At 35.6% G+C, this 17,867-nt stretch overlaps 1 protein-coding gene across 1 annotated transcript; it reads right to left on the bottom strand.

The window, feature by feature from the left end:
- Nucleotides 1-12,638: 12,638 nt before the first annotated feature.
- Nucleotides 12,639-15,631, bottom strand: LOC147861656 (uncharacterized). The gene is made up of 4 exons (XM_087322936.1): nucleotides 14,706-15,631; nucleotides 13,707-13,894; nucleotides 13,429-13,543; nucleotides 12,639-13,084 (listed from the first exon to the last, which is right to left on the bottom strand). The coding sequence occupies exons 1-4, from the start codon at nucleotides 15,383-15,385 to the stop codon at nucleotides 13,003-13,005; spliced, it is 1,065 nt and encodes a 354-aa protein (XP_087179062.1). The 5' UTR covers nucleotides 15,386-15,631; the 3' UTR covers nucleotides 12,639-13,002.
- Nucleotides 15,632-17,867: the final 2,236 nt, after the last annotated feature.

The following is a 17,867-nucleotide window of genomic DNA, read 5'->3' as shown; positions in this document are numbered from 1 at the left end:
GTTCATCTGTGAGAAGACACAGATCACCAAGCGTGCCAAAAGTGTTACCAATTAGGAACACGGTCTACAGCCAGTCCTTCGACCTAGACCTCCAAGTGGCTGTGAAACAACAAATGGTGGCGTCTGTGCGTAATACGTAGGGGAATGTTCCCCGTAACCTAGCAGCGTATAAGGGAGACAGCTACAACCAACTCCTTATCAGGGGTTACACGCTCACGTTCTTACTTCTACACTCTCAGGTATTCCAGACACACAATAGATTAGCCGTAGCTATACACAAATATCAGAGAAGATAGAATTTTATTACGATACGCTTCTTTACATTCCAAAATTACATGCTCCCTCTATCAGAGGTTTTCTGCCCTTTATATACGCAGGGTCTTTTAGCCGTTCACGCTTCCCGCGTGAACCATTACATGCGTTACAATCTTATATATACTATTTCCTATTCCTACGCTCTTGTCCGTCGGTTACTATTCCGACGGACAACAAGTATCTCTAGCCAAGTGTAAAGAAATTCATGTTGAGGTTGAAAAGAAAGGGTTAGAAATAGAAGCTCTTGTGGTGCATTAAATGAAGTACAAGAAATGTTTGAGAGAAATTTGGTTCAAGATATAGTTTCATGGAGTTCACTCATGGCGGGAATCAGGATATGCTAAACATCGACATAAAAAGGACTCAAGAGGCATTGGATTGCTTTGGAAAGATGAGGAAACATTGTTGCCTCTTGCCACATGCATTTTTATTGTCTTGTGGGTTGAAAGCTTGTGGAAGCTTGAGAGATAGATAGAAAGACCGAGAAATACATGCCGACATCGTCAAAATAGGCTTTGAAAAAGATGTCCTTGTTGATAACACAATCGTCAACATGTATGTGAATTGTGGGTTATTGTCGACTGCCCACTACTTGTTTAACACTCTAGTTGTGTGAGATGTGGTTTCACTAAACTCATTGATGGTAAGAAATGCCAAACAAGGGCATAACAAGGAGCCTATTTTTTGTTTTGAGGAGATGGTTTCAAAAGGGGGGTGTACATATCCAGCAACTACAGATAGTGTGTGCTTTTTACAATATTACAAATATTTTCTTGAAATGTAAATAATTTTCAAATTCTAGAAGTATTTTACGTACTATATGTAAAATACGTATTTTACGTATTTTATAAGTATTTAACATATTACAAAACGTATTTAACGTATTTTTTAATTGGGAGGTATTATACGCATATTAATACGTTATATACGTATGGTATCCGTACCGTACCTAACAACCATGCTACAGACTCTACTCTTGGCTTAGGTTCATGTATGTCGATCGGCTTCTCAAGGTTGGACGACTCCAACTTGTATTCCTCAATTGATCTTAACAGCTCTGCCGACTCAGACTCATAGTCAGTCGGTCTCTCCGAGTCAACCGACTCGGATTCGACTGTGCCGATTGGTTGTGTCGGTTCACTTGGCCTCAAGTCAATAGTAGTGGAGGTTGACTGGTTAGTCGATTCCAACTTCTGTTGCTTCCAGTTCTCTATGGTCTTATCTTCCAAGAAGACTACGTCCCGACTTCTCACTACCTTCTTGTCGACTAGGTCCCATAGCCTATAGCCAAACTCATCTTCTGAGTATCCCATGAATATGCATGGTTTCAACTTATTGTCGAGCTTTGACCTCTTATCCTTAGTTACATGCATGTACACTAGGCATTCGAACACCCTCAGGTGTCGTTAGGAGACATCCTTTCTTGTCCACACCCTTTGTGGGACATCACCTTTCAACAGTACTAAGGGGAACCTATTGATCAAATAAATAGCCATGTACATCGCCTCATCCCAGTATATTTTTGGCAATTTAGCATGCAACAGCATGCTCCTTACACTCTCCATGATTGTTTGATTCATCCTCTCTGCAAACCCATTCAACTTAGGGATCTTCAGTACTGTGTATTCGATTTGAATACCTTGGGCCTTGCAATATTCCTCGAACTGCCCTTTATATTCGCCACCATTGTCCGTTCCGACAGCCTTCAACTTCTGACCTGACTCTCGTTCAGCTCTTGCGTAGAACTCCTTGAAAAATGACAGTACTTGATCTTTTGACTATAAATAGTGAGAAGGGTAGTTGCCCTAAGTTAGTCTGGTATAAACTTACTTTGTAACCTAGTTTTGTTTTTGTCGAAAATATAGTTCATCTTGTGCCCATCATCTCTCTCTTGCGTTCAAAATGACTCGTTGTTCTCTATCTTTATTGCCATCAATCTACTTTGATTGTATCTGTTTATGATCTTCTCATCAGAAGGATGTTGATTTGTTCCGCACTAGACAATCGCGTTCCAACAACACCCACTACCTGGGTTCTTTTGATCTTTCATTTGATCCTTATTAATCGATGGGAATTACTACACATTGCTTCCTCAAATATTGGAAATATATTGGAGAAGACTTAACGAAAGCTTACCAAAGAATTTTTTATACTAGGTCTATGCCTCGTAGTATGGCAATGGATTGATTTATTTAATACCTAGAGTGAGGGTATATCGGACAATATTAGAAAATGGAAACCAATAACTTTGCTTAATATAGTATATATAAAACTTCGCAAAACATTATCATTGAGATTGCAGCCTTTGTTACATTATTTGATTCATATCACCCAAACAAGTTTCATTCAGGAAAGAAGTATAATGGATCATTTTTTCTTTTTTTGGGAGGTCATTGCATTGGCTCGTAAGAAAAAGGAGGATTTAGCTCTTTTGTTACTTGATTTTGAAAAAGTTTACGATCGAGTTGATTGAGATTTCTTTCATGGTACTCTTGTAAGACTTGGTTTTCCTGAGAAATTGGTGATAGGAGTGACTTCTTTGTACAAATCGGCCTGCGGTTTTGTTTTGTTAAAAGGGGTTAAAGGTGATGTGTTTCAAATTTCCCGAAGTGTACCACACGGCTTCCGACTTGCACCATATCTATTTCTGTTTTTTGTTGAAGTTATGAGTTCGTTTTTTTACTGATGAAGATGTTGCATTGAAAGGAATAGTTATGCCCCTTGATGGGACAAATGTTGTGGATGTAGAATTTGTTGATGATACAAGTTTGTATCTAGATGGTCAGATTACTAATCTGCAAAAAATATACACATCAGTTCAAACTTTTTGTATGGCTTTAGGTGCATAAATTAATTGGAATAAGTCGATGGGTTTTTGTGTGACATCAAACCACACTCCACAATGGTGTCCTCGTCCAGATTTTCGATGGATTCTTGAGGCAACTTAATTCGATATTTGGGATACCAAGTAGGCTTGAATATTTCTACTGAAATTCAAGTTGTTCCATTGCTATTGAAAATTAAGAAAAAAATGTTATTTTGGAGAAAGCTAAACTATCATTTGTGGGTAGAGTGATTGTATTCAATCACGTTCTTTTGTCTAGTCTTTGGTATATTATGTCATGTTGGAGTTTTTCCAGATCATGTATGGGACAGTTACAAAGATTGATCCAGAATTATTTGTGGTCTAGTAATGACAGAAGTCATGCTTGAGCAAAGTCTCTTGGTCCACAATTGTTAAACCATTGGGTCAAGGAGGATTAGGGGTTGTTGATCCATTACAACAGTACAAAGCTTTGCTTGCAAAAATGGTGATTCGGGGATTGTTACCAATATCAGGACCTTGGAAACAATTGTTATTATATGAATTGCAAAAGTTTTATCCCAAATCTGGTGGAGACTGGAGGCCTAGTTTTCAATGGAGTTTTATTGAACACAACAAGTTGGCTATTTCCACAAAATGGGAAGACATATTTGCTCGATCTGTTTTTAAATCATAGAAAGATGTTTCTCTTAATTTAGTTAAGAGATTGCCAAAAACAAAAGCTGAATTCTGTAGACAACCCCTAATTTGGAATTTGTATTTTACTGACCATATGGTACATATGTTGGGAAGGCGTATTAGATGTACATGGGCAGAATTAGATCGCGGACCAGCACAACCTATAGGTGCATGGAAATCATTCTTGTCTACACCTATAGACCAACAAACTATAATGCTTAATAATATAAGTGGTAGAAAGATAATGTATTTTGCGATACAAACCACCCTTACTAATATTGAGATGCAAATTGGATCTTCTACATAGAAGTGGATGGGTTTATTTACTCCATTGGATGTTTTGATTAGAATAAAAGCCTATATTGGGGAAGAAGTTTATATGACTTTTGATGTACAAGATGATGGTAGGTTAACTTTTACACATCAGGAAACTAATTTGTTTAGTTTTTGTTTGCATAACAAGTGAGGGTAATCTTAAATGATGGATCGAATTGGGTCTTAGATCTTGATCCACAAAATGTGAATTTTGGATTATGGAAAGGAGATCAATACCTAGATTAACTTGGGATCCTGGAGAACTGTATTGGAAGGTGTGCTTTCAAGATCATATAAAACATGTGCTTTTTTTCAATATTTTGTGAAGATTGGTAGGAAAATATTAGGTGCTAGATCATGGAAAGAACCAACCACAAATGTCATCTGGAGACGAAATCGACTTTCACCACAACATCTCAAACAATTTAGGTGTATTGTAGTTTTAGGAGCAATAAGATGAGATTCAACCGTTTATATTCATAATTATGAGATATTAGCATTTTTAAGAAAGTATATTAATAAACACATGCACATGTACGTTATTTATACAAATATGTATGTGCATAGCAACAAATGTAGTATCCGAATAGTTCTACAAATAAATTCTAATCTAATTTAGTTAATCATAACACATGGAATCTTGTATGTAACATATCATATATAGCATTTGCTTTTTTATGCAAAAAATGCTCAGATAGTATATTAATGCAAGTAAAGAAAGCATGAACTTATTCCTATAAAGATGTGAAAAAAAAAAACAATCTTAAAATCATAAAGTTTTCCCACTATGCACACCTATTTAGTCGATTGTATGTATTTCTTGTATCACAATTAGGTAGAAAGACACAACTTCCTCTTAATTCTCATTCATTTCTTGTATCTTACGAATGAGTTGGGACTTCTAAAAATTCTCCAAAAGCTTTGCACTCCTTACTAGATACCCACTATGTTGCTACAAAAAAACAAGTGTGAAGTAGCAAGTCATCCACAGAAAACAAAATCCTCGAAGTATGTTACCAAAACGAACATTTTGAATGGGTGCCATCACAAGAAAGTCACAAACATTGTAAATGGAGATATGTGTCAAGCCAGGTGCTTAAATGTGACAACAGCTATGATGCAAGTATGTACCATGGACCCACTACTACATTGGTTGTACCCTTTAACATTGGTGATGGACCATGGTAACCTTTTCCTTTACGGTTATTGATGGTACATTGGAACTTGAGATCAGATAGGTACATATGCATGTGTAAGGACGAAAGTCTCAATTGAGGTCTCATAAAGCGAGACACAAAATATATCTTAATGAATGATAGGAATCGATAGAGTGGGACTCAGAGGAAAAAAGGCACTCCAATGTCTCTCAACAACTTCACACTTTAATAGAGTTAGATTTCACGTCCTTCAATAATTTTGTTACACACTTCTTATGAATAAAATTATTTTGTTTTTGTTGTTGTTGAGATTGTCTAATCAAGAAATTTTTAGAGTTCTTGTGTATGTATAACTTTGGTGTAAAATTGAAGTAGATGCTGAGACTAGTTATTTCTACAAGGTTTTGATGTTGAGAATGAAGTGTTACATACTAGAATCCCACTATCATCCATAACTATGTGAGAAATGATGAAGATATATGAGCCCAATGGAGTTTATGTTTTATTGGATCTGCATGGAGAGCTTCAATAAAAAGCTCTAGTTAATGTGAGGAAGATTTTCAAAAATATTTTTTTCATGTTGAAGGACACATTTTGTAGTTTAAAACCTAAACTTTTGTTATAACTCTGCAAGAAACAAGAACATGTCCACTAGCTCAAGCTACATGGTGTTTTCAAATATTGGGACAAAGTAGACGAGTTGTATCATATAAACTTTGTCTTTTTCACAGGGGACTAAATCTTTTCACATGGGATCTCCAGTATAGTATGTTTGGTGGGCAACAAAAGGTATGGTACAACAAACGAGCTGGAATGATGGTGGAAAGGAGGGTTTAAAGGATGCACATACATCATCAATAATGTCCTTCTCTTTCGGGGGTGTAAAGGCCTAATGGACCAATGGTACATTATTCTTTTGTGGTTATCTTGTAAAATATTGAAGACTTCGTTTGTGTGACACATGGCACATGAACGGTTGTTCAATGGGAATTCCAATGGCATATGTTTCAAGATGCGCATAGCGCAATATAGGCACCCTATTTGTGTGGATTGTTCAAGAACAAAATCAATCTCAATCATCTGTTAATGGAGACTATTGAGCGAGAGAAATTAACTTGGTCTACAACCTTATCAACTTTGTCATGGCATGTTCATAAAGTCTAGATTTCGTTCAATCATAAACAATGTTTTAGTATGACGAAGAGTTTTCTCAAGTCATTTTGGGTTTATTGTTCTTAATCTTGTAAATGAACTTTCTTCTTACTTGTGAGATTTTCCGCTATATCTAACTTCATGACGGTATTTTAAATTGGAAATCTTGATCAAAATGACAACTTAAATCAAAGCTCCAAACAAAGTATAAATTGCCCGGTTGGAGGGTGATTCCCCGAATTTATGTATAAGCCACCTTGTATAGTCTTTCTATAACAATCTCTCCTAACTAATGGGGAAGTAGCTTCTTTTTGGGAAAAAAAAAGTATAAATTGGATTATGAAATTATGACAACATCTTGAATTAAAATGTCATTTTAAACTAGAGTTTAAATTAATGCATGTTTATTGTGTATTATTTCGCTTGAGAGACACTGAGAGACAATGAGGCAGAAATATTCATAGCCCTTGACGCACATGCATTTCTCAATATTGCATTTTTTTTTTAAACAACATGCCTAAATTTTCAACAATGTAGTGAAACATTTGCTTTCTTTCATCTTCCATGTGCACATGCACAAGCGACAAAATGTGCAATATTAACTCTATATGGTTATTATATAGTTGCTAGTGAAGCAAAATTTTAATGCCGTAATTACAACTAAGTTACTATCGTTTGCAACTTTATTGCTCCTCCATTCCAAAATATTGGTGTAGTCTCAAATGGTAGAGGCTCATTCTTTTCGCTAGAAAAAGGTTATGTTAAGACCCTTGTCTTTAATGGTTCTAGATCGTTACCTAAATCAAAGACTCCAACAAGCTCCTCGATATGAGGATCCTCGATCAATTGCTGAATGCTAGTGTGTAGATTGGATTATTGACGCACCACATTGCCATGCATCAATGTCAACCCTTCAAATGTACTCGAATTCTTGTTGATTAATTGATGAATACAAGGCTATGTCAAATCGTAAATGTTGATGTTGCATGAGATCTATTTCTCCAATACATCAATTTTTAATTGTTGATGCCACATTGAAATGTTTTCCATTTACTTTGTGGATATTGAAGCCAACCTCATTATATCTAATGTAGTTGGATGGACCATGGAAAAGTATAGCATGTCGAAGACTATATTGTGACTCGTGAGTATTGACCTTAACATACTCATTTACAACACAAATTGAGTGTAATATTTCTGGAGCTAATATGTCATAATATAAGATCAAAAACCTTTCGGATAGTTTGTACATGGGTTATGTGGTTATTCAAAGTATCTTGCATGGAAAAACCTTACCTATTGGATACACCTCGGTTTCTGAAACTTGCCGACAAGATATCATCAACATCATCCAAATTCTTTAAGTTGTCCTATGCTCTACACATATTCACTCATTTTCACACACTATTCCGATTATGGCATTATTACTAGGGCATTGAATATATCTTAAATTTCACAACCTGTAAAAAAGAGAGCAATAAATAATGTAAAACATGTTCGAGAAATGTGCTTACTGTGATCTATTGAATGTAACTAACTTGGAATACAATGATCGTAAATGCTAAAATGTGCCACAACTATAGATCCAACAAATAAAAGATAGAGAGCATATCCTTGGCATTTTAACATTGACAAGCTCACTCAGAAGTTAAAGAAACACACAAGAATTAACCTGTAACATTCAATATTTTATGTAAATTTTATATTGACCAAAGGTTTTTTGGTAGGCACATGTAAAGTCTATGTTCTCACCTACTAGGATTCCGATGTATGCAAGTAATCACTCCTACCGACATGGATGTCTAACTATTGCCACCATTTTATTTTATTTGGATGCGTACAGTGAAGCTCTTATTTTTCCCTCAATAAAAAACATAAACATCAACTAGTCTTCTTTGCATTTCACGAGATTTTCTTTCTATACATGTAACATATCCATTTGTCATGGGCTTCTATCTTTCAAATAAGTGGGCTACATTACATGTCCATATTGTGCTTCATGTTGTGATTGAAATTTCAATGGAAACACTCCTCACTTTATTTCTAGATATAGTAGCAATGCTTGTATAAGTGCCTTTTTCAACTTTATACTATCTAATACAAATTGATTTTCTTTTGTGGTTTCAACACAAAAGGCATTACTATATGATACTTTCCTAGATGTATGTTTCCTTGTATTCCTAAACATAATAAGGCATGGATATGATAGAAGAATGTAATATATGTTCCTTCAGTCTTATCTTTGGTTCTCTATAGATTTCATAATGAAGAGTGTAGTATACATATTCATGAAGAACTATAATTTGGTGTGAATTGAATTTTCTAGATGGGAGCATATGATGATTGGTTAATAAACACGAAGATGTTAGCCATGAGTTGGTTATACAAGTACCAATGAAACATCTATTGTTAAGTTATAGTGCCAAACTAGAGAACAAAGTTGAAGTTCCTTCTAAGTTATTGACAACATGACATGTCGATTAAAAGATCATGGTGAACCAATTGCCTTCAAAATGTAATGTGAGGTAGTGAGAGGAAAAAATTGTGAAAGTAACCTACCCTTTGAGGGGCCTTACTAAAAAGCGATGAGCATGATGAGGAAGCATAAATATGAAATAACTTTCCCTATCTAATACAAAATAACCTTTATAAATAGAGAACGGAATTTGTTGATCCATTGCTATGAACATTTGATGATTCCTAATAAACAAGAACAACCACGTAAAGATTTTTCTAAAACTAGCAAGGATCATATCATTGGTTGCGTAACCAAGAACAATTGTATAACGCAGAATAATAAGAGTAGAAGCAAGATATGCAGAATATTGTTCGTGCAGACAAAAGATGAAAAGGGGGGGATATGACTTTCTTTTTTGTAGATCTTTAGTTTTACACTAGATAAAAGTACCAAGTATTATGTATATAAGAAATGGGTAGATTCATATGTTAGAGTGGTATAATTACGCCCGACTTACTAGGAAGAAACTTACAACATACTTTTAAGAGTATTTTGTGTGAGTGACATTCACTTCAGTTCATATTATTTGTCACTCTTTGTGCCACAAGAAAACGAAAATGAATACACTAAAACAACATTGTACATTTACTAGCTTCGTACTACATAGACTTCATTTGGAGGTTGAACCGTAAATTAAAATCTTACCATCTTATTTACATGCAAATGTCCATAGCACGTAATATTACATGTTTATCTTTCAAAGTACTAGTTCTAGTTATACAAATTTGAGATTTTGTTTGACCTCATATAACTAGTATGGGCATTGTTTGGGGCACAATAATTGCTTAATAGAATAATAGAGTGAGATAATCAAACATGGCACAATTGCAGTACATAACAATGTGACGAAACCTTCCGATGGTAGTTTGTTAGTAAACTGCAATATAGTTGTGGTATGACTCACAAGATTTTAATTATATTATGATAATAACAAATGTTGTCCATTGTGTCATCATTTAAGCATGTTTAAATGCACACATACAATGTACCACCATCAAAGAACCCTTGAATGAGAACACAAATTATTTCTCGTGCCCAAAATTTGAGGTTGCACATATTGAAATTCGGTTTTTGGAAAGAAAATATATTGAAAATCGTTGTTTGTGCGATGTGTATGACAATGAGTTATATGTATATCAAATATAATAAACTCAATCATTCATGATTCCAATGCTTGATAATGGTTTTTTTATATAATGTTAATGAGAAATTGATTTTCAAGGCAAGGAGAACTTATGTTGGAGCCTACATATCAATGATCGAAGGCATGTTAGTTGGTCAAATGCTTACCTTTCGTGCTTTCCCAATGCCTAATAATTAAAATATATTGAAGACATGATAAAACCAAAGTCCTTAATCTATGGCTCCTTCATAAATGCCTTAATAACCGGGATAATGGTAAAGAGGAAGATGTATTTAATCATCCTCTCATTTTTTTGTATACATATCGATAAGGCCATTTGACCAAGTTTTCTTCGTAGAATAGATTCTCTTCAATTGTTTAGGACAAGTTCAACATCTAAGTGACCTTGAAAACAAAGAGATAATGTCCAATCTGTGAACATTACCTCATTTACTTAAGAATAGAGCCATTAATCTTGATTATGATTGAAACCATGTCGTCATGAACAGACTCTGCATAGTCACACTGTATAAATGCATAAAACGATATCTTGATAAAGAAGACTCGAAATTTTCTTGTAACATGATACAACAACTATGCAACCAAACTAAAATAAGGAAGATATATTTAATAATGGGTATTGTGATGAATTTCACAAAGCCTATCCATTTTCATTTTCAAACAGAAGATGGCCCAAGCACGATGGAAGTAGACAAGACACTTGATGGGATATTTGTACTCCGTGTGACTACCCAAGATTATTAAGACCACAACATTTCCTAGGATATTTACCCTTTGAAGTCCAAATGCACTAAAAATCGTAAAAACAACATAACAAGGCTCAATCATCCATTAACTAAAGTCAGATGACCATTATATTTGTATAAAATATACATGCGAGGGATGTTGGTCGACATAATAAAAGATAGTGATATTCTCTCTATGCTACCGTGCCAAGAGATTCCATGCGATTTAACATCAACATTTATCAAATTGATTGATGTACAATAAACATCCAATAATAAAGGTTAACAAGCAACCTCGGGTTGCCAAGTTCATTTCTGGAAAAAAGGAAATTGTGAATTATGTTAAGAATTGCGACAAACATTGTTCAAATTTTAGAGATACTAGAAAGTTGAGGAAGCAGACTCTCCATGACGCAGATGTGCCGACATGTGACCTTACTCGTGTATTAAAATTGAGATCCCCACGAATAAGTTTGAGGTAAAAGTATTTGCATCAAGGTTGATAATGCTTATGTAGTAGCTTTTTCTATCAACTTGCTCAAGGACATATTTCAAAAATGAAGATATCACCACAGAAGCAACCTCATCCCTTACCATGACAAATAAATTTGTAGGTATAGATGTGTGGAAACGCCTATGCTTATCTGTGTATGGACAACATACATAAAGGGTTTTTGACACTTTCTTGTACGTGTAGGTCCACTATAAGTTATTACACATGTGCGTCATCCACAACAGATGAGAATCCTAGGAAATAAGAGTAATGGAACTACATTATAAGACATCTAAAACTCATTTTCATTTTGAATAGGTAAGATCGAATCTTTCTCGATTGTTATGAAATAGTGTAGATTAGTGTAGATTCTAATGTTTCACTCAAACTACTTTACACTATTAGGCTTTAAGTGCGATACATTTTACTTGAGAATCAATGTGTATACATTTGTGCCCATGTATGTATATGTATCATCGCTTTGTAACAACAATTTTATTACTTAACCAAATGTATATATAGTTTAAAGTTTTGATGGATTATTTGAAGTTTATAATCATAATGGTATTTGATGACCTTAACAAGCTTTCACCAAAAATGTTGTATAAATTTGAATGTTCTCTCTAATGGCATCTTGTGTACAATAGATCTAACGTGGTGAAAACAATTGAGGACATTAAAGTGTTCACAAATGCAAATGATGGAAATGCAACAAATAAATATTTGGATCTATATTTCAAACAACGAACATCAACATAGTTTTATATCACCCAAAAATATTAAGTATAGAATCATATGAGGATATAATGGAATCCTCGTCTTAGAGCGTCATTTTAAGGGGTTTATCGTCAATTAACTTTGTCCACATAATTCTCACTTTTGTAGCAACATTACTGAATTTGAAAACCAATTTTTTTTCTTTTGAATAGGCTAGTGGTATTGAGGATCGATTATGTCGGCATGTAATAGAAAAATTTCACGTTCATTGCGGAAACATTGTAAGCAGTGGGCAGTTGCCATCAATATAGATTAGTAAGCTCACTTTGGGGGAGATGGTAATTTCCAACTTAAAATAGCTATAGTCATTTCTATGATTGTAACCACATTGTCTTATCTTAGTGCCAATTGTCGCACAACTAGCATTCAACTTGTAAGTGCCATGGTCACTTGAAGTTTTTAATTACCAATCAACCTCTTATAGTTACATTAGTCGAGAAACATATCTATATTATTGAGTGGCAATTCGTGCCTATAAATTATGAACTTTATGCTCATTAACCCTCTTGATTGACATGCACACATTTGATAGCAAACACATAAGAATCAAGTTTTTAAAATCAATACAAAAGACTTAAAAATAGAGTAAGTTTTGGAGTTTTTAACAACTCGTAAAGCCTTTAGGAGCTACCTAAATCAACTTAGGTAGCCCCACAAAAATAATAGGAAATAGTGGATTTTATTTTAATAGAAAAATAGGTCACACTTGATTTGAAGATGATGCCCAAGCATTTGGACCTCTATTTTGCATAGATGTTTCTCGATTTTAGTTACCATTCCAAATGTAAAGGCAATTGGCTAAACTTTGTATATTTGATAGATATCATGTGGGTTTTTCGAATCTTCCCGGGCTACATTCACACTGAATAACGTCAGACGAAACCGCACCTATGGCAAGACCCACTTATTTATGCAAGGGCTTACCAATACCCATTGACTCAGCTCCACGTTGAATCCGGAGCCTCTTCACGGTGCTTGTGAACATGCTACAATAATAAAACGAATGAAGATTAGAAACAATCTCCACAATTAAAATTGGGGTGTAGTTTAAAACAATGCCTAAGAGTTTAGGGTTAAAACTTATCGAATAATTGTGTATTATAGTTTAGGGTTTATGAATAAAATTGAGTTGTACAATCTAGGGTTTTAATAAACATATGGGTAGAGGTTTAGGGTGTAGGGCCCTTCATTAGGGAATCCATACATAAGTATATTATTCATCTTTATCATTTTCTAAGAGCTCATGGTGTGCTACGTTATTGATTTGATCATGTGCGATTACAAAACCCATATACAAGGTAATATTAAAGAGTGCAAAATAATAATATACCTCCATGGTACATCTCCAACCAACATCCAATCACCATCTTTATCTTCATATGTGAGCACATAATCCGATCCATTCAAGAGCCGGAGATGTTTGGAATCACCTAGAGAACTTCCTCCTTGCAAAACAAAATAAGCAAGATACATTTTGGAATGTCATGCACATAAGGAAATTGTTTCAATTTATTCTTCACATGGAGTATTTGCTTGAACCAAAATCGTTTGGTAAAAAATTATTGAGTTCTCTCCGAATTATCAAATGGGCTTGGGGGACAATCATACCTGAATTAGACGGCAAGAACATGTCCTCTAGTGCAAAGAGGAGGCCTTCATAGGAATTATGTGCATTGAGGTCCACTTTCCGTCCAACGGCAACACCATCCATGTTAACTTTAACAAATATCTCGGATGGCTTCACAAGAGTGTTCTTTCGATAGGATCGGATTGGTGGCCAACCAATGACTCTATCCCTAAAATGCGGAACAAATCATTCATATATCCACAAACACTAGGTGTATGTCTACATATTGTATTGTATTTGGCCAATGGTTGTGCAATGGCAAATTGATGTGATCATAACAAAATTTAAAACTTATCACTTTGTACAAAGATGATACATTATGGAGAGTGCAAATGGCAACTAGCTATTAAGTAACCATAATCATCCCAAGTTGTGTACATAAGAATTTTCGAAGGACAATTTAATAACCTAGTGAATGCAAGAACTAATTGACGAACAACCTAAGTATAAATCTAAGGATAAGTCATGAACTGAGTGAGTGGTCCACTTTGATAAAAAATGGTTACCACGAGTTTGCATACATGGTGTGCCTAACTTAGGAACAAGTCACAAACTACATGATTGAAAAAGTGTACATCGAGCCAAACAACCTACCAATAATTTGTCAACAGTAGAAGTGGATGGTTCTAAGAGACATGTGAAACCAACAAGCTAACAACCCATGATAAATTGAGAATCCAAGGAAAGGCTCTTGCCATAATGATCACACATTGAGATTTGTATCCTAAAGACAAAGATGGGTTCATCTCTACAAATGGAGTAGAGAGGTTTCCCCTTCCCCATTTGGAACAACCCTATGCGAGATCGTGGTTCATACACATGATGGAACACCTTGGGGGGCTAGAACCTAAAACCCCATGGATGTTACAAGCAAGCACAAGCTTTACCACTATACCATCATGCGTGGTGGGGGAAGCAAAATCGCTTGGGCACAAAAACAATTGTTGTTTAGGGTTTAGGGTTTAATGACATATACTTACTTGGCAGGAGGAGGGTCATTGGCACCATGGCCTATAGCAACACCTACACCTACACCGATCCCGACCCCGATGACACCACCGGTAATATTGGCATTGTCATTGGTATTATCGGGATCATTATCATTGTTAAGAGGAGGAGGAGGTTCACACGGTAATTTATCGTTGGGACGATTGGTGGCCGTGGACGGCAATGTCGTGGAGTAGCGATCTAGTAGCAAGATAGCCTCATTGTAACCTCTTTTCACACCATTGTTATGAGGATGATTTAAATTGATAGTAGTGGTAGTGGTAGTGGTACTAGTAGTAGTAGTGATGGGCTTGATGATGATGCTATTGTTAGAATTGGTACCATTTTTCGCTGGGTTTCTAGAGCCTGGGAGGCCTAATCCAAGGCAAAGGTCTGTGTGATCCTCTTCCTCACCATCATCATGACCAGCAGCAGCAGCAGCACCACCACCATCATCACCATTTTTCTGATGAGTATTGTTGAGGTTGCATAAGTCATGATTCATGGTATTATGGGTGAATTTAGAGGAGGAGTAGGAGGTGGAGGTGGAGGAACTATTGGCAAGGCCTATGATATAATCATGCTCTTTAATAATCCTACTGCTATTATTATTATTATTATTATTGATGCCGAGATTAGTTTGATGGTATTGAGGAAGCCAAGAAGGTTCCATTGTTAATGAAGAATGCTAGGCATAAAACAAAGCAAAAGAGGCAGATAAGAGAAGAAGAAGAAACAGGGGATATACTTATTTGATGGAATCTAGATGTAGAAGAAGAAGAAGAAGGAGAAGAAACAGAGGATTACTGAACTGAAATTAGATGAAGAAACAGGGGCTTGATTGCTTCCTTGGAATCTAAGATGAGACAATTGAAGAAGAAAGAAGAAACTATGGAGGAAGGGGGGGGGGGGTTTGCAGAAAGTGGTCAATAATTGAAGAGTGAAAGGAAATGGGGGACCATCTTCTTTTTGTGGTGGGCAAAAGCAAAAGCAAAAAAACAAACAAAAACAAAAACAGTGAAAATAAATAAATAAATAATATAATATAATATAAATAAATAAGAAGGAAAAATAAAACAAAAATTGCACTTTCTCTCTCTCTCTCTCTCTCTCTCTCTCTCTCTCTCTCTCTCTCTCTCTCTTTAGTTCCAATGTTTGGGAAGGGCCACTCTCTTTTTTCTAAGGGTCTCTTTCTTGGCCTCTTTCTTCACACCACCTCCCAGGTGGTGACAGGTGTTGGTGTCTGGTGTGGTCTCATCCCAGTGATGGACACGGACCAAGGCTCTGCTTGTTCTTCCGTTCATGATAAATGAGTCGAAAGAAAGGGGGGGGGGGGGTTGGGAAGAAAGACACCGTAGGGTTAAAGCCCATCCATCTGAAACATGAAACCAGCAACGAAATAAATAAATAAATTGGTCATGTTCTTTTAAAATTTCTTGTCCATGAAACAGAAACACGTTCGTGGAAACCTGTGAGAAAATACCATAGGTTACTTGGTAAAGGTGCGGTGGTACAAAGTATTTAAAAATACATGTGGATTTCGCCTCTTCGTATAATATTTGCAAATGGCAAAGCTCAAAAATGATGTGATCAAACATTTTCGTGAAGAAGGGTATTGTTTTTCACATGACAACTTTGATTTGCCTTAAGCGATCTCATTCGCGTGTTTTCAAAAAATATAATGTTGGGCAATATAATGCTTCTTATAATTGCTTGAGTTGCAAATAAAACTAAAGCCGGTTTTTTTTTTTGAAAAATGTAGTTTCAAAGTCCACAATTGGACTCATGCGCACTCACTCATAAGCAATGAGCAGCAAATGTAGCCAAACTAGGAAAAGTGTATTCAAATAGGTATAATCAAGAAATATTAGCGCAACCAATGTTTGGATGGCTTGGAAGTTAACGATCGCCATCAATATGAACCTCGATTTAATCCAATGATGAATATGTTGGTGTGACTAAGTGCCAAGAACCCTCTTGAGTGTGCAACAAAAAGAGTGATACAATTAATGTGGTGGATTTGTAATTAGCCATTAGGATTGATAACCTATATATTACATGGATCTTAGGGAGAGTTCTAAGGTTAGTTCTTCTTTTAAACACTAAGTTTTTTCTCACTTAGGAGCACAAAGACAATCAAGTTCTATGTGACCAGTAAGGCTTTACAAGTGAGCATTACTAGTCAAGTCAAACACACAAAGATGATGACGACAGACTAGAAATGGTCAAACTTGTTGAAATTTTTCCCAGCCTCACTAGCAAATGTTGAAACCTAACATAAAAAATTGCATGTTGATAGGGGATATGGGGTTGGATCCCACCACACAACATGAACCACAGACAATATGTAAGAGACAATGGCCCAAAGAGTTCTTCAATTCTAAACTCTTAAGCCTCTTGAGTTAGAAACAAGCATTAGAATCCTATAGAAGGATTGGGAATAAGTATTGTTAGGCCTATGTGCAATCAAGAAATAATTAAAATGATGGTATGACAAGATTAAAGAAGAGGACTAATTAGCCCTCATAGTGCATGAGTTTTGCATGGCCCTCCAAGAAAAGACCATGGAACAAGACACCCTACACTCCAAACTTGAGTCCATAGAAATCAATGTAGCTAAAGTTAAGTCTTGAATGTAGACCCTAGGATTTGACTCTCACACAAGTGTAAGCTCTTTGAGTACTATGCTATCAACACCACAAGAAAACAATTAGAGCTAGGTACATGACATGTTTCCACAAATCGCATGGCCAAAAGGCTTCAACCTGGTATACCGACATAATGGAAATATGGTTTGAATATAAAACTCTAATGTGCCAACAATGGTTGTGATAAAATCTTTAGCCATCTTGGTACACGGACACCAAACACCTCAATCCACAACTAGGATCATGAATGACATCGATGAATATGCCTTGATTAGCAAGATAATCCCGAACTTCAATGAAAACTTATGACCGTGGCAAATCTAAGAGAGGTGTTAGATTCCATTCCAAATGACACATCAACAAACATAGAAGACAAGACCAATATACGAATTTTCCTGATCATTTCAAATTATACAAACAAATATCTCACATAACACCTACTAAAAAGGCTAAGGGGTCAAGAGTGGCCTTTGATAGTTTCGCCAATTGATCTTAAGTGACATTGAA

Source organism: Azolla caroliniana, unplaced genomic scaffold, assembly GCF_043228905.1.
Source record: "Azolla caroliniana isolate FFs.n. ecotype wild unplaced genomic scaffold, voAzoCaro1.0.p SCAF_7, whole genome shotgun sequence".
NCBI classification, from domain to species: domain Eukaryota; kingdom Viridiplantae; phylum Streptophyta; class Polypodiopsida; order Salviniales; family Salviniaceae; genus Azolla; species Azolla caroliniana.
This window is presented reverse-complemented; position numbering and strand designations above follow the sequence as displayed.

What these genes read in the sequence shown, in the direction of transcription:
- LOC147861656 (XM_087322936.1), bottom strand. Translation starts at nt 15,385, where the DNA reads ATGGAACCTTCTTGGCTTCCTCAATACCATCAAACTAATCTCGGCATC. An exon ending in AATGACCCTCCTCCTGCCAA is followed by an intron (nt 13,895 to 14,705) that starts GTAAGTATATGT and finishes TCCGCATTTTAG; the next exon opens with GGATAGAGTCATTGGTTGGC. An exon ending in GTTCTTGCCGTCTAATTCAG is followed by an intron (nt 13,544 to 13,706) that starts GTATGATTGTCC and finishes TTGTTTTGCAAG; the next exon opens with GAGGAAGTTCTCTAGGTGAT.